At 47.9% G+C, this 17,564-nt stretch overlaps 1 protein-coding gene across 2 annotated transcripts in view; it reads right to left on the reverse strand.

Annotated features, from left to right (window-relative positions):
• Window positions 1-1,730: 1,730 nt before the first annotated feature.
• LOC109902868 (tyrosine-protein kinase receptor Tie-1) overlaps window positions 1,731-17,564 on the reverse strand; it is a 22,716-nt gene continuing 6,882 nt past the window's right edge. Inside the window, exons 8-23 of one of the 2 annotated variants that reach the window (XM_031785600.1) lie at window positions 17,235-17,380; window positions 16,889-17,033; window positions 16,472-16,630; window positions 15,961-16,098; window positions 15,338-15,640; window positions 14,859-15,149; window positions 13,481-13,674; window positions 12,548-12,758; window positions 12,263-12,373; window positions 11,085-11,275; window positions 10,424-10,537; window positions 9,965-10,035; window positions 8,857-8,897; window positions 7,544-7,640; window positions 5,698-5,797; window positions 1,731-5,336 (exon numbers count right to left, since the gene is read on the reverse strand). In XM_031785600.1, coding sequence (XP_031641460.1) covers window positions 5,265-5,336; window positions 5,698-5,797; window positions 7,544-7,640; window positions 8,857-8,897; window positions 9,965-10,035; window positions 10,424-10,537; window positions 11,085-11,275; window positions 12,263-12,373; window positions 12,548-12,758; window positions 13,481-13,674; window positions 14,859-15,149; window positions 15,338-15,640; window positions 15,961-16,098; window positions 16,472-16,630; window positions 16,889-17,033; window positions 17,235-17,380 — 2,384 coding nt within the window. In that variant the 3' untranslated portion in view covers window positions 1,731-5,264. Of the gene's footprint in view, window positions 5,337-5,697; window positions 5,798-7,543; window positions 7,641-8,856; window positions 8,898-9,964; window positions 10,036-10,423; window positions 10,538-11,084; window positions 11,276-12,262; window positions 12,374-12,547; window positions 12,759-13,468; window positions 13,675-14,858; window positions 15,150-15,337; window positions 15,641-15,960; window positions 16,099-16,471; window positions 16,631-16,888; window positions 17,034-17,234; window positions 17,381-17,564 lie in introns of both variants that reach the window. The other variant, XM_031785599.1, reaches the window with a different exon arrangement.

Raw genomic sequence — 17,564 nt, forward strand, 5'->3', positions numbered from 1 at the left:
TGAATAATTTTGCACGCCCAATTTTTCAGTTTTTGATTTGTTAAAAAAGTTTGAAATATCCAATAAATGTCGTTCCACTTCATGATTGTGTCCCACTTGTTGTTGATTCTTCACAAAAAAATACAGTTTTATATCTTTATGTTTGAAGCCTGAAATGTGGCAAAAGGTCGCAAAGTTCAAGGGGGCCGAATACTTTCGCAAGGCACTGTATATGAAGCGTATAGTAACACATTATGACCACAATTCAGCAACTATCTTCCAACTAATCTACTAATCAGTAGACAGGAGACAGCCAGGCCCTTGGGGCCAGACAGAGCATTGCCTCACAGAGATACTGTAGATAGAGGTGCTTCTATAGAAGTTGCATCCTTCATCAGTTCCTCTTTTACTTGGGCGGCAGGTAGCCGCCCAAAGGTTGTTGGTTCGAATTCCCGAGCTGTCAAGGTGGAAAAATCTTCAGTTTTTCCCTTGAGCAAGGCAGTTAACCCCCAACAACTGCTCCCCGAGCCCTCATGGACGTCAATTAAGGCAGTCCCCCGCACCTCTCTGATTCAGAGGGGTTAAATGCAGAAGACACATTTCGGGTGAATGCATTCAGTTGTGCAACTGACTAGGTATCCCCTTTTCCCTTTACAACTGACTAGGTATCCCCTTTTCCCTTTACAACTGACTAGGTATTCCCCTTCTCCCTATACAACTGACTAGGTATCCCCCTTTCCCTATACAACTGACTAGGTCTCCCCCTTTCCCTATACAACTGACTAGGTATCCCCCTTTCCCTATACAACTGACTAGGTATCCCCCTTTCCCTATACAACTGACTAGGTATCCCCCTTTCCCTATACAACTGACTAGGTATCCCCCTTTCCCTATACAACTGACTAGGTATCCCCCTTTCCCTATACAACTGACTAGGTATCCCCCTTTCCCTATACAACTGACTAGGTATCCCCCTTTCCCTATACAACTGACTAGGTATCCCCCTTTCCCTATACAACTGACTAGGTCTCCCCCTTTCCCTATACAACTGACTAGGTATCCCCCTTTCCCTATACAACTGACTAGGTATCCCCCTTTCCCTATACAACTGACTAGGTATCCCCCTTTCCCTATACAACTGACTAGGTATCCCCCTTTCCCTATACAACTGACTAGGTATCTCCCTTTCCCTATATAACTGACTAGGTATCCCCCTTTCCCTATACAACTGACTAGGTATCCCCCTTTCCCTATACAACTGACTAGGTATCCCCCCTTTCCCTATACAACTGACTAGGTATCCCCCTTCCCTATACAACTGACTAGGTATCCCCCCTTTCCCTATACAACTGACTAGGTATCCCCCTTTCCCTATACAACTGACTAGGTATCCCCCTTTCCCTATACAACTGACTAGGTATCCCCCTTTCCCTATACAACTGACTAGGTCTCCCCCTTTCCCTATACAACTGACTAGGTATCCCCCTTTCCCTATACAACTGACTAGGTATCCCCCTTTCCCTATACAACTGACTAGGTATCCCCCCTTTCCCTATACAACTGACTAGGTATCCCCCCTTTCCCTATACAACTGACTAGGTATCCCCCTTTCCCTATACAACTGACTAGGTATCCCCCTTTCCCTATACAACTGACTAGGTATCCCCCCTTTCCCTATACAACTGACTAGGTATCCCCCCTTTCCCTTATCAGGGATCTAACGTGTAGTTCTTCAAAGGGACATCTGGGTAGATAGTAGAATACAGCTTGGTGTACTGTATGTTTTAATATATTATGTGAATGACATTTAGCAGACACTTTTCCAAAGCAACATACATTTCTACGTATGGGTGGACCTGGGAATCGAACCCACAATCCTACTGTTGCAATCGACATGCTCTGTCAACTGAGCCATACAGAACCAGCTTGTTATATAGTAGGTTCAGACAGGACCAGTTTGTTATAATGTAGGTTCAGACAGGACCAGTTTGTTATCATGTAGGTTCAGACAGGACCAGTTTGTTATAATGTAGGTTCAGACAGGACCAGTTTGTTATAATGTAGGTTCAAACAGGACGACTTTGATATAATGTAGGTTCAGACAGGACCAGTTTGTTATAATGTAGGTTCATACAGGACCAGTTTGTTATAATGTAGGTTCATACAGGACCAGTTTGTTATAATGTAGGTTCAGACAGGACCAGTTTGTTATCATGTAGATTCAGACAGGGCCAGTTTGTTATCATGTAGATTCAGACAGGACCAGTTTGTTATAATGTAGGTTCAGACAGGACCAGTTTGTTATAATGTAGGTTCAGACAGGACCAGTTTGTTAAAATGTAGGTTCAGACAGGACCAGTTTGTTATCGTTTTGGTTCATGCCTTTTTGTTCATACATAGATGTGTACAAGTAGTGTGTGTGTGTGTGTGTGTGTGTGTGTGTGTGTGTGTGTGTGTGTGTGTGTGTGTGTGTGTGTGTGTGTGTGTGTGTGTGTGTGTGTGTGTGTGTGTGTGTGTGTGTGTGTGTGTGTGTGTGTGTGTGTTCGGGTGTCAGGAAACTGAGCTCAGCAGGGCTCTGCGTGCCAGTCCTCAGTCCTAGCCTGTGGCTGGTGTCCTGGTGTCAGCAGCAGGAGGAAATCCTCTGACAGATCAGCTCTCTGCAGCAGGGAAGAGGCCAGGCCACAGGGTGTGTGTTTGTGTGTTGACAGATCAGCTCTCTGCAGCAGGGAAGAGGCCAGGCCACAGGGTGTGTGTATGTGTGTGTGTGTGTTGACAGATCAGCTCTCTGAAGCAGGGAAGAGGCCACAGGGTGTGTGTATGTGTGTGTGTGTGTTGACAGATCAGCTCTCTGCAGCAGGGAAGAGGCCAGGCCACAGGGTGTGTGTATGTGTGTGTGTGTGTTGACAGATCAGCTCTCTGAAACAGGGAAGAGGCCAGGCCACAGGGTGTGTGTATGTGTGTGTGTGTGTTGACAGATCAGCTCTCTGCAGCAGGGAAGAGGCCAGGCCACAGGGTGTGTGTATGTGTGTGTGTGTGTTGACAGATTAGCTCTCTGAAGCAGGGAAGAGGCCAGGCCACAGGGTGTGTGTATGTGTGTGTGTGTGTTGACAGATCAGCTCTCTGCAGCAGGGAAGAGGCCAGGCCACAGGATGTGTGTGTGTGTGTGTTGACAGATCAGCTCTCTGAAGCAGGGAAGAGGCCAGGCCACAGGGTGTGTGTATGTGTGTGTGTGTGTGTTGACAGATCAGCTCTCTGCAGCAGGGAAGAGGCCAGGCCACAGGGTGTGTGTGTGTGTGTGTTGACAGATCAGCTCTCTGCAGCAGGGAAGAGGCCAGGCCACAGGGTGTGTGTGTGTGTGTGTTGACAGATCAGCTCTCTGCAGCAGGGAAGAGGCCAGGCCACAGGGTGTGTGTATGTGTGTGTGTGTGTTGACAGATCAGCTCTCTGCAGCAGGGAAGAGGCCAGGCCACAGGATGTGTGTGTGTGTGTGTTGACAGATCAGCTCTCTGAAGCAGGGAAGAGGCCAGGCCACAGGGTGTGTGTATGTGTGTGTGTGTGTTGACAGATCAGCTCTCTGCAGCAGGGAAGAGGCCAGGCCACAGGGTGTGTGTGTGTGTTGACAGATCAGCTCTCTGCAGCAGGGAAGAGGCCAGGCCACAGGGTGTGTGTGTGTGTGTGTTGACAGATCAGCTCTCTGAAGCAGGGAAGAGGCCAGGCCACAGGGTGTGTGTGTGTGTGTTGACAGATCAGCTCTCTGAAGCAGGGAAGAGGCCAGATCACAGGGTGTGTGTTTGTGTGTTGACAGATCAGCTCTGTGCTGCAGGGAAGAGGCCAGTTACCTGTCAACCTCAGGCCCCAATGAGCCTGGGCTGCGGTTTATCCCTAACACCCCAACACGCTGACACCCAGAGGGATAAAAGTAGGTCACCATGTTCTTTTGAACATCACTTCATTTAACCTCACACCTCCCAGGACTCAGTGGCAAAACAGTGGCAGCAGAGCAGTACAGCATCGCTGGGTTAGATATGATAGGGGGAAAAAAGTCACATTTGCTACTTTAGATTCACAGCTCAAGTTACTTATTACGTGCCTCTGTGAGATCAAGAAAACAAAACCTATTTTCTCACAGAGTAGATAGATACACCATTCAAAGAGATGCAGGTAGCATACAGTATGTCACAAAGGTAAACAGGTGGTCTGTGTATATGATTTATACTCAACTTTTACAAAGGGATGATATATTCTGTAAGTACACTTTAAGAGGAAGGAGAGACAGTAAAAAGCACAGCGGTCACATTGTCATTTACAGCAGCGACCTGGGGAATCGCTACAGGGGAGAGGAGATGAATGAGCCAATTGGAAGCTGGAGATGATAAGGTGACCATGATGGTATGAGAGACAGATTGGGAATTTAGCCTGGACACCGGGGTTAACACCCCTACTCTTATGATAAGTGCCATGGGATCTTTAGTGACCACAGAGAGTCAGGACAGCCGTTTAACGTCCCATCCGAAAGACAGGAAATAAGTGAATATACACGTTGAATACACAGATTTCAGGTTCAAGTGCTACATTGTATGTTTCTCCCCAGGCGGATCCATCTCAATCCATCTCAGAATGAACAGCAAACTCCACGTGTGTCCATGTGTCCATAGAAAGGTATTCTCTCCATTTGGATGGAGGAAAGGTCATAGGGCACCCCACATACACTGTCAGTGTAGTATCATGTGACTCTGTCAGTGTAGTATTATGTGAGTCTGTCAGTGTAGTATCATGTGACTCTGTCAGTATAGTATCATGTGAGTCTGTCAGTGTAGTATCATGTGAGTCTGTCAGTGTAGTATCATGTGACTCTGTCAGTGTAGTATCATGTGAGTCTGTCAGTGTAGTATCATGTGACTCTGTCAGTGTAGTATCATGTGACTCTGTCAGTGTAGTATCATGTGAGTCTGTCAGTGTAGCACATGTGAGTCTGTCAGTGTAGCACATGTGATGTAGCACCTTCCTCTTCCACACTTTCCTTCAAACAAGCACCAAGTCCAGTGTTATAACTCCCAAACCAGTCCCAACCAGTCCCAACCAGTCCCGACCAGTCCCCCCATCAGACCTTGATATAGTGTCCTTTCACAGTCCTCCCTCTATAGCCTAGTGGTCCGGGTGGATCGTCTGTTGTTCCACCGGTCCCCACGTTGGGCCGCAGCAGGGGGGTGGCAGTAACGCGGTGCCCAGCCTCGGGGCCTCTCCTGTGGGCTACGAGACCTGTCGGGGTCTGGGGGGGCTGGAAGTCAGGCCTCCTCGGCCGTGGCGTCTATCCCAGCATAGGTGAAGTTCTCAAAGAGCGCCATGTTCACGTAGGCCTGGGGTGGGACGTAAGGAGAGGAGTAGTTAGATAGTGGAGTGATTTAGAAAATTACGGGTGAGGAATTAATTCAGTAAGGAGGAGGAATTGTATGTAACCAGGACTAGGGATCTCCAAATCAGGAGGTAGGAAGCAGGAAATACAGAATCCTCCAATCAGGATTTGGAAAAACCAGGGAATTTATTGAAAGTTCCTGGAATGTTGCAACCCTAACCAGGACCTTCTGTGTCAACTCCTGCAAGACAACACAAACAAGTCTGGGACCAGGCTAACTCTGTACCCATTGGGATAGGTCAGGAGGTTGCTAGCGGATTGAAAATGTGAGTCCTAACTGAAACTGTAAGTTACAGACTCCTTACCTTCCTGGCCTCCTGCATTCTGTTGAGCTGTACAGAGATCTGGGAGAACGGAGGTCTCTCATAGGGCCGGTCTCTCCAGCACTGCCTCATCAACTCATACCTGGATCAAAAAAACTATTAACCAATTATAAAACCCACAACAAACTATAATAACCAGCTATAATGGTGCACACAGTCTCTGTCTGTGTCTCTGTCTATGACTGTGTCTCTCTCTGTCTGTGTCTGTGTCCCTCTCTGTCTGTGTCTGTGTCTCTCTCTGTCTGTCTGTCTCTCTCTTGGTCTGTGTCTGTGTCTCTAGCTGTCTGTGTCTCTCTCTGTCTGTGCCTCTTTTTGTGTCTGTGCATCTCTCTGTCTGTGTCTCTATCTGTCTGTCTGTGTCACTGTCTGTGTTTCTGTCTGTGTCTCTCTCTGTCTGTGTCTCTCTTTGTCTGTGTATCTCTTTGTCTGTGTCTCTGTCTGTGTCTCTCTCTGTCTGTGTCTGTGTCTCTCTGTCTTTGTCGGTGTCTCTCTCTGTCTGTGTCTGTGTCTCTCTGTCTGTGTCTCTCTCTGTCTGTGTCTGTCTGTGTCTGTGTCTCTCTCTGTCTGTGTCTCTCTCTGTCTGTGTCTGTGCATCTCTCTGTCTGTGTCTCTCTCTGGCTGTGTCTGTCTATGTCGGTGTCTCTCTCTGTCTGTGTCGGTGTCTCTCTCTGTCTGTATCTGTGTCTCTCTCTGTCTGTGTCTGTCTCTGTCTGTGTCTCTATCTCTATGTCTGTCTCTCTCTATGTCTGTGTCTCTCTATGTCTGTGTCTTTCTCTGTCTGTGTTTCTAGCTGTCTGTGTCTCTCTCTGTCTGTGTATCTGTCTGTGTCTGTGCATCTCTCTGTCTGTGTGTCTCTCTCTGTCTGTGTCTCTATCTGTCTGTGTCACTGTCTGTGTCTCTCTCTGTCTCTGTCTGTGTCTCTCTCTGTCTGTGTCTGTGTCCCTCTCTGTCTGTGTCTCTCTCTGTCTGTGTCTCTCTCTGTCTGTCTTTCTCTGTCTGTGCCTGTGTCTCTATCTGTCTGTGTCTGTGTCTCTGTCTGTGTTTCTGTCTGTGGCTGTGTCTCTCTCTGTCTGTATCTGTGTCTCTCTCTGTCTGTGTCTGTGTCTCTCTCTGTCTGTCTGTGTCTGTGTCTCTCTCTCTCTCTGTCTGTGTCTCTCTCTGTCTTTGTCTGTGTCTCTATCTGTCTGTGTTTCTCTCTGTCTCTGTCTGTGTCTCTCTGTCTGTGTCTCTCTGTCTGTCTGTGTCTCTCTCTTTCTCTGTCTGTGTCTCTCTTTGTCTGTGTCTCTCTGTCTGTGTCTCTCTCTGTCTGTGTCTCTCTCTTTCTATGTCTGTGTTTGTCTGTGTCTCTGTCTGTGTCTCTCTCTGTCTGTGTATCTTTCTGTCTGTGTTGTGTCCCTCTCTGTCTGTGTCTGTGTCTCTCTCTGTCTGTGTCCCTCTCTATCTGTGTCTGTGTCTCTCTCTGTCTGTGTCTGTGTCTCTCTCTCTCTGTCTGTGTCTCTCTCTCTCTGTCTGTGTCTCTCTCTCTCTGTCTGTGTCTCTCTCTGTCTCTATATCTATCTATCTATCTATCTATCTATCTATCTATCTATCTATCTATCTATCTATCTATCTATCTATCTATCTATCTATCTATCTATCTATCTATCTATCTATCTATCTATCTATCTATCTATCTATCTATCTATCTATCTATCTGTCTGTCTGTCTGTCTGTCTGTCTGTCTGTCTCTCTCTGTGTCTGTCTCTCTCTGTGCCTCTGTGTGACTCACTCACTCACTCACACACACGTATGCACGCACACACAGTTCCAAGTCCAGGTCATTGCTTACACTTCGTCGTCACAATTCCTGGGCTGTTCCATCCTGTAGCTCTGAGGGAGCTTCTCATAAAGCTCGGCACAGGTCATCCCACAGTAAGGAGTACCACCTGGTAGACAGACAGAGAGACGGTTTAACTTTTACAACCATACACAGACACGGGGCACTGACATGGGGCACTGACACGGGACACTGACATGGGGCACTGACACGGGGCACTGACACAGGACACTGACATGGGGCACTGACACGGGGCACTGACATGGGGCACTGACACGGGACACTGACACGGGGCACTGACACGGTACACTGACATGGGGCACTGACACGGGGCACTGACACGGGGCACTGACACGGGACACGGACACTGGGCACTGACACGGGGCACTGACACTGGCCATGGACTGATGTATATGTCAGTCATAGTCTTGATCAAAATCATCACCATCCTCATCACCATCACCACCATCATCATCATCACCATCATCATCACCACCACCATCACCATCATCATCATCATCATCATCATCATCACCACCACCATCATCATCACCATCATCACCATCATCACCACCAGCATCACCATCATCACCGCCACCACCACCATCATCACCACCATCATCATCATCGCCATCATCATCAACATCATCATCATCACCATCATCATCACCATCATAAACCATCACCACCACCATCATCATCACCATCATCACCGCCACCATCATCATCACCATCATCATCACCATTATCATCACCATCATCACCGCCACCCCCACCATCATCATCACCATCATCACCATCATCACCGCCACCATCATCATCACCATCATCACCGCCACCATCACCATCACCATCATCACCATCATCATCACCATCATCATCATCACCATCATCATCATCACCATCATAAACCATCACCACCACCATCATCACCATCATCATCACCATCATCACCGCCACCATCACCATCATCACCATCATCATCATCACCATCATCACCACCATCATCATCACCCTTATCAATCCTCATAGGAGGGGTTATTTTGCTCAGACTTTTATGACATAATATTTCCTAGAGTGAGGATGTTCTTTCTGTGTATTCTGAAGTTGTTTATCCTCTGCCCCTCCCCCATTCTCTCTGTGAGCTATGGTACATTTACAGTATGATGTGAAAGCTGTGGTGGAAATACTCTCTCAGGGTAACCGGAGGTGTTTTGATTATTTCATTTTGGGTGCCCACATGGCTGGGAATATACGCCAATAGTATTTCTCATCTGAAAATAGGAATAGAGTTCACACTTAACGTTAACTTGACGTCAACTTACCTAAACTCACTATCTCCCATAGAAGTACACCGAAAGACCATCTGAGAAAGAGAGAGAGAAGGACGATGAGGAACGGTGGAGAAGTAAAGGCCATTGAACAGTTAGAGTGAAATTGTAATTCCATCCATTAAACAGGGTAATTAGAGGTTTTATGTTGACTTTGCCAATGTGAACTAACAAGATAATGTAGCCTACCCACTGCAAGTTGAACAGTTAACTGTCAGTCATTCTGTACAAATACAGTCTGCCTACAATATGACTCTCTTTCTCTCTCTCTTTCTCTCTCTATTCAATTCAATCCAAGGGGCTTTATTGACATGGGAAACATATGTTTACATTGCCAAAGCAAGTGAAATGGATAAACAAAAGTGAAATAAACAATACAAAATGAACAGTAAACATTACACTCACAAAAGTTCCAAAAGAATAAAGACATTTCAAATGTCATATTATGTATATATATTTACTCTCTCTCGTAAACACAGAGTAATGGTCTGGTTATCTTTTCTTATGTTCTGTGCCTTAGCTCGCTCGCACGCACGCACGCACGCACGCGCACACACACACACACACACACACACACACACACACACACACACACACACACACACACACACACACACACACACACACACACACACACACACACACACACACACACACACACACACACACACACACAGCTCATTTACAACTTGTTTACTACAGAAACGTCTCTCTTTTCTGCTAACCTAACCAACTCTTTTTCGTTTCACTTCCTGTAGCTGTCCTAGGGCCTTCCAGTCAGTTCTGAGGTGGGTATAAATAGTGTGTGTTTGACAGGCTCTGTGTGGTGGTGAGACCATCCACTGGCTCTATGTTCCTTAGGGCTTCCTGGGTTCTGTTATCAGTTTCCTCTGCCCTAAGTTATCAGTTCACCATTGACTGGGGGGGGGGGGGACGAACATGATTTGTTGTTTTGGACAGCAGGGCAGAGAGAGAGACCGGGATCATGTGACTGCTGGCATCGTATTGTCTTCCAACCGTTACTGGAACACATGGTATAATTGTCTAAATAAAGCCACGATTTGTTCTCGTTGAACTATGAGTTTCCCAGACAGATACTCACACGTCACTCTTGGTGGTGTACACACTGTAGTTTAGGGACTCTATCGCCATCCAACGCACAGGCAACCTCCCCTGTAATGCAAAGAGAAAAGGTCAAGACATCGTACAGTTCAGTCCTCCTATGCAGTTTTCAGTCTGTCTAATACATGTAAAGGTGTATGATTCTCTCTTCTCATAACTTGCAGGGTTACTTGCTTGCCCTCTTACATCAACAATACTGCCCTCTTACATCAACAATACTGCCCTCTTACATCAACAACACTGCCCTCTTACATCAACAATACTGCCCTCTTACATCAACAATACTGCCCTCTTACATCAACAATACTGCCCTCTTCAGTTCCTTCCACTCATTTCACAGTCTTATGTATCATCTGTACTCGTTTTGGGGAATCATTACAGACTAGTACACTGGCTAAGGTTTGATAATGCACAGTGCTGTTTGTGACTGAGCACCCACCATGGTCTTCTTCACATAGACCTCCTCTCCTCTGGACAGACCGAAGTCTGCTATCTTAGCGACCAGGTTGTCTCCCACTAGAACATTCCTCGCTGCCAGATCTCTGTGGATAAACTAGAGAGAGAGAGAGAGAGAGAGAGAGAGAGAGAGAGAGGGAGGAGAGAAAGAGGAAAGGGAGGAGAGAGGGGAGAGAGAGAGAGCAAGAGAGAGAGGGAGGAGGGAGGGAAAGAGGAAAGGGAGTATAGAGGAGAGAGAGAGAGGAAAGGGAGGAGAGGGAGGAGAGAGAGAGAGCGAGAGAGAGAGAGGGAGGAGGGAGGGAAAGAGGAAAGGGAGTATAGAGGAGAGAGAGAGAGGAAAGGGAGGAGAGGGAGGAGAGAGGGGAGAGAGAGGAGATGGGGGAAGAGGGAGAAGAGGGAGGATGAAGATAACATCTGGGAATTAAATAATTGAAAATGTATGTTGAGAGGAAAACTACATAAACGAAGATTCTCTGTCACATTTATCAATCATCATATGTGTATTGAAGCTTGCACAGCTGTAAAACAATGAAATAAAAGTATGCTGCCAAACTTGGATAAGAACCACATAGAACTGGCAACTCCCCTCCCAACACAGGGACACATCTTTAGAGTTCACAGAGACATCTGTGTGTATACCATACCTGTTTGTCACTAAGGTAGTGCATGCCAGTTGCCACGTCGACGGCAAACTGCAGCAGTTGTTGGGAGGTGAGGGTGGATGCGGTGCCATGCTCCTTGGCAAAGGCGGGGTCTGTCTCCAGGACTCTGCTCTTACGCAGAAAGTCAAGCAGGTTACCATAGGGGGCGTACTCAATGGCAATATACAGGTACCCTACACAGGTAGAGAGAGGCAGTTAGGGGAAAGTGAAGGAAGTTTATGATCTACTTGTACACTTTATGGAGAAGGTTGCTAAGGGAGATACCATACGCATAAAAGTTAGCCATGGAAAGGTAGGAAGGCATTAACTGAGTGTCATAATGTAACCATAGAAATATAATTCTAGTTCTGTGTTGTAGTCATCATAATTGTATCAAGAGAGGGAGAGAGAGAGAGAGAGAGAGAGAGAGAGAGAGAGAGAGAGAGAGAGAGAGAGAGAGAGAGAGAGAGAGAGAGAGACAAAGAGAACCATCATTAACCAGACATTCTGGTTTCTCTCTCAGGGCTACTTGAGAACCAGTAGGATTGTGAAACACAGTGGTTTGGCAGGATGTATTTTTCTCATGGTTGAGTTGTTTTTGTAATCTCCCTCTAAAGTACAAAGAGAAACAGGCAATTCAATTATGTCCCGAAACCATCAGATGTGGTATGGAAATTGAAATGTCATGCTCAGAGCTTGGTCCCAAGACTCTGTATCACACAGATAGATATGCAGCAGCGGAACAGTTTGCTGATGTGGCATATGGACAACCAAAACAAATGTGCTTGTGCAAATGCTTCTTGCAGATAGACAGGGTTTGTTTGGGTTGGACGACACACAGTCGTGTCCAGGTGCACATCTGTACGCATCCGGATAACTCAGGATATTAACCACTTCATGCCCTGCATGTTGGGCTCAGGCAACTAAGCAATATGGAATCAGTACTGAACAAATACAAAGTTGACCTACATGTACAGTTTACACAGCTTGACATCTTAAACTCACATGCTATAGCCAAACATAAAATAATACAGACTTATTTCTAGCGACTTGCTTCAAAACTCATATTTAAAAGTATTCCCTTGAAGAGGGAAGTAGTATTATATTACAGCCAGCAGTATTATTATAGTGTCAATTAAAAGCATGTAATTCCCACCCTGACCAGTAGGTGGGAGACTCACCCCTGTTTTCACAGGCTCCTATGAGATTGATGATGTTGGGATGCTGGCCCAGTTTACACAATACCTCCAGCTCTCCTGCAAAGTCCCGGTGGTCATTCTCAGAGGCAAACTCTGCTCAAAACGAAACACAGCAAACATAGCAAGTTACAAACAGGTACAGAGAAAGAAGCCTGTTCAATTTGACCCCTGGCTTGTGGTCAGAGTTTTTAGTGTGTGTGTCATTGTGTGTCTGTGTGTGTCTGTTTTGGTGTGTGTGCCTGCGTGTGTTTGTGTGGTACATACTACCTTTCAGCATCTTGATAGCAGCGCTCATCTTGGCCCCATCCTTCTTGATCATGGCCTTGATGACCTGGCCGAAGTTGCCCTCTCCGATGACGTCCTCAAACTTGATGTCATCCCACTCCAGGATGGGGTAGGTGAGGGACTCGGCGGCAGGCTTGGGTCTCCTCGTCAGGGTCAGGGTCCCAGAGTTAAACTGCAGGATGGTCTCCTCTCCCTACGGGTTGCAATGATTCATTTCATTCATTTTGAATCAGTCAAAGTATAAAAAATGTATATATAGAGAGGTTTCTAATAATATGTCGCTATGTATAATATAGCGTAAAAGTGGATATATACACTGTACAAAATATTAAGAACACCTGCTTTCCACAGTATAATGGCCGGGTGAGTCCAGGTGAACTATATGATCCCTTATAGATGTCACCTGTTAAATCCACTCCAATCAGTGTAGATGAATGGGAGGAGACAGGTTAAATAAGGATTTACAAGCCTTGAAACAATTGAGAAATGGATTGTGTATGTGTGCCATTCGAGGGTGAATGGGCAAGAGAAAAGATTTGAAGTGCTTTTGAATGGGGTATTGGTAGTAGGTGCCAGGCTCACTGGTTTGAGTGTCAAGAACCGCATCACTGCTGGGTTTTCACACTCAACAGTTTCCCGTGTGCATCAAGAATGGTCCACCACCCAAAGGACTTCCAGCCAACCTGACACAACTTTGGAAAGCAATGGAGTAAACATTGTCCAGCATCCCTGTGGAACGCTTTTGACACTTTGAAGAATCCATACCCCGATGAATTGAGTCTGTTCTGAGGGCAAGAGGGGGTGCAACTCAATATTAGGAAGGTGTTCTTAATGTTTGGTACACTCAGTGTATATTTAGTGAACTAGTTAATGACTGTGGTATGCCATGTCTCTCTCTCTCACTCTGTCTCTCACCGATCCAGACTGGTAGGTGAAGTTGCGTCTGCGGTTGAGCAGGGTCTTGCGGATGCAGAAGAGGGCCAGCAGGGCCAGCAGGATGGTGACACAGGTGACCGTCACAGACCCCACTACCGCCACCACCAGCTGGTAGCCCTCGCTGCCTGGACGCCCCCCCACACCCTGGGTGGTTGGAGTGAAGTCCTGGAAGCCTGAAAGGGGAGGAGTGGTAGAGGAGGAGGAGGAGGAGAGGAGGAGAAGAGGAGGGGAGGAGGAGATGAGGAGGAGATGAGGAGGGGAGGAGGAGGAGAGGAGGAGGAGATGAGGAGGGGAGAGGGGAGGAGGAGGAGATGAGGAGGGGAGGAGGAGGGGAGGAGGAGGAGATGAGGAGGAGAGGAGAAGATGAGGAGGGGAGGAGGAGGAGATGAGGAGGAGATGAGAAGGGGAGGAGGAGGAGATGAGGAGGAGATGAGGAGAGGAGGAGGAGATGAGGAGGAGATGAGGAGGGGAGGAGGAGATGAGGAGGAGAGGAGAAGATGAGGAGGGGAGGAGGAGGAGATGAGGAGGAGAGGAGGAGGAGATGAGGAGGAGAGGAGAAGGGGAGGAGGAGGAGATGAGGAGGAGATGAGAAGGCGAGGAGGAGGAGATGAGGAGGAGATGGGGAGAGGAGGAGGAGGAGATGAGGAGGAGATGAGGAGGGGAGGAGGAGATGAGGAGGAGGAGAGGAGAAGATGAGGAGGGGAGGAGGAGGAGATGAGGAGGAGAGGAGGAGATGAGGAGGAGATGAGGAGGGGAGGAGGAGGAGATGAGGAGGGGAGAGGGGAGGAGGAGGAGATGAGGAGGGGAGGGGGAGGAGATGAGGAGGAGAGGAGAAGATGAGGAGGGGAGGAGGAGGAGATGAGGAGGAGATGAGAAGGGGAGGAGGATGAGATGAGGAGGAGATGAGGAGAGGAGGAGATGAGGAGGAGATGAGGAGGGGAGGAGGAGATGAGGAGGAGATGAGGAGGGGAGGAGGAGGAGATGAGGAGGAGATGAGGAGATGAGGAGGGGAGGAGGAGGAGATGAGGAGAGGAGGAAGAGGAGATGAGAAGGTGATGAGGAGGCGAGGAGGAGATGAGGAGGAGGGGAGGAGATGAAGAGGGGAGGAGGAAGAGATGAGGAGGGGATGAGGAGGTGTGCAGTGAGAATCACCTGGGCATCTCCTATTTCTTATGTACAATAGGCTAAGTATCCTTAGTATTAGGCTAAGTATCTCCTCTCTCTCATTCACTCACTCACTAACTAACTCACTCACTCACTCACTCACTCACTCACTCACTCACTCACTCACTCACTCACTCACTCACTCACTCACTGTTATTCATTTGGGATTACAGAGCGGCGTAATCTAACTCACCATCTCCCTGGGTCCTGGCATGGACCAACTTGCTCCACTCCCCCGGTACTTTAGAGAAGGCTCTCACTCTGAACTGGTAGAGAGTACTCCCGTTAAGTGCTGTCACGTCTTTAGCCGTCTTGTTGCCATCGTCTGTATCTACCCAGGGGTGCAGGCTGCCCTGACCCACTGGCTGGTACTCTATGATGTACTTCACTATGCCCCCGTTAGGGTCCTCAGGGGGCTGCCACTTCACCTGCACTGCAGACACAGACAGGGGCAGGGCCTGGACATTACGAGGGGAGGAGGGACCTGAGGTAGAGGGGGAGAGGGGAAAAGAGAGGAGAAAAGTTGTATCTTATGCTACATGGCTACATGGCTATTGCCCAACACTGCACAATGTTTTCATCCTGATTTCCTTTCTTTAATCATGACACACTACGAGGGCAGGGGGAGCCACATTCACCGCTAAGCCAATAGAAAGAGCTTTTGTTAGTTACCCTGGCTGTTGATGCGGAAGTGGTAAGGCTTAGAGGCAGGCCCCAGACTGCCACAGTTGAGCAGCCTGACGACCACTGTGTAGTCTTGGTGGTACTGCAGGTTGTAGAACTTGGTGGAGAGCACATTGAGCAGGGTGGTCTCCTCTCTCAGCTTCTCTCCTGAGGGGGAGGGCCCAAAGAGCTGCACTAAGAACCCGCTGGCCGCACCCACAGCCCCGCCATCGTTACCAGGCAACAGCCAGCGTACGGTGGCGTTGCGGCCCTCCAGCGAACTGAAGTCAATCTCCGGTCGAACCGTTGGCTCTACAGCAGCGACACAGAACACGCAGTCAGGGAGAGGCCCACCAGCCTGGGATACTTACTCATTCTACTGTTTACTTAGCCTCTGGCTTACAGACGGACAAAGAACATTCTGATCTGGTCACTTATAGACCTCAGAATTAAAGAACCATTCTCACACAGATTCAGAACCAGCACTTAGCTGTCCACTAGGACAAACTTCTAACTTCAACTCACACACACACACACACACACACTCCCCCTCTGCAGCTTCACCAAACCTCCGTTCTGACTTTCTTCCATTACATTCCAAAAACTAAAATGGCCGCTGTGTTGTTTCTCACCTGGACAGTCAGTCTCCATGATGGCCTCGGGCCCCAAAGATCCCTCCCCTCCCTCCCCAGGACGGGTCAGCTGGACACGGACGTGGTAGCGTGTAGACGGCTTCAGATTCATCAGAGTTATAGGCTCTCTACTGTACACTGAAGAACATGAACACAGAGAGAGAGAGCATCAGAGACCATTATCAATGTAGCATAGGGATCTAAAGTGTATAATGTATAATTAAGCAACAAGGCCCGAGCCGGGCAACACGGAGTGCCTGGACACAGCCCTTAGCCGTGGTATATTGGCCAATATACCACAAACCCCAAAGGTGCCTTATTGCGATTATAAACTGGTTACCAATGTAATTAGAGCAGTAAAAATACATGTTTTGTCATATCTGTGGTATACGGTCTGATATACCACAGTGATTTTTCCTGTGAAATGGATAATAACGCATGTTGCCACTTGCCAAGATATGTAGTTGTAACTCCCATGACTTTACATGAGATCAAACTCCACCTGACATACCTATGATGGAGGACCAGGAGTCTCCGGTCTCCATGGGCTTGTAGAGGAGCTTGGTGGAGTCTATGGGTCCGTCTCCTCTGTAGGAATCCACAGGCATCACCACCAGTTGCTTACTCCTCTTCTCCAGCAGCTTGGGAGGGGTGTTGGGGCACGGCGGCTCTGGGGAGAGAGCGGGTGGGGGTGAGGATGTGGGTGAGACGGGTGATATGACGAGTTCAACCAGAACATTAAAACCTTTTTATCTACCCTTTTTCTCAGTGTGTACTTAGGACAGGTTTCCCACTCAAATCAAGTCCTGCACTAAAAAGTATGTTCATGTCCAGGACTAGGGTTCCTCTGTGTCTAGGAAAGCTGCCCTCGATGTTAAGCACCTCACATAGACTGATCTGGACCAGTAAAATACTTCTCTCTTCTGACCTTTGACAGTGAGGTTGAACTTGCGGGAGTCTTGTCCCCCATTGGTGGAGACCCTGCACTCCCATAACCCAGCATGCTCGAAGGACAGACGAGGGATCTCAAACTGGGCTGTGCTCTTATTGGAGTCCATGGTGGTGCGAGACGCCTGAGAGAGGTCCAAATAGATATTGGTAAGTCTGTATGTTGAGCCAACTGACATTAACATAAAAAATATTGACCTATTTTCACTGTTACAAAAACACAGAATTTCCCAAATCTCACTGATAACACCATCACAGTTTGATTCCCAGTAATGGAATAATCCAATATAAAATAAACACCCTGGCCATCCCTCCATTGCCTCTACCTTGAGCACAGAACTGTCCAGTTTGCGCAGCTCGATGCTGGTGTGGCTAGGCAGGGGGTTGCCTGTGGCAGAACACAGGATCTCAGGGCTGGAGTCAAGGTTCCACTCCAGACTACTGGCCATGTCCAAGATCTGAGGGGCGCGGTCTGATGGGGGAGAAACAGATGAAGATGAGGAAGAAGATGCTTGGTAGAGGCACCAGTGGTAATGATGAGGAGGAGGAGGAGGAGGAAGATGATGCTTGGTAGAGGCACCAGTGGTGATGATGAGGAGGAGGAGGAGGAGGAGGAAGATGATGCTTGGTAGAGGCACCAGTGGTGATGATGAGGA

Source organism: Oncorhynchus kisutch, linkage group LG13 (genome assembly GCF_002021735.2).
Source record: "Oncorhynchus kisutch isolate 150728-3 linkage group LG13, Okis_V2, whole genome shotgun sequence".
Classification (NCBI taxonomy): Eukaryota; Metazoa; Chordata; class Actinopteri; order Salmoniformes; family Salmonidae; genus Oncorhynchus; species Oncorhynchus kisutch.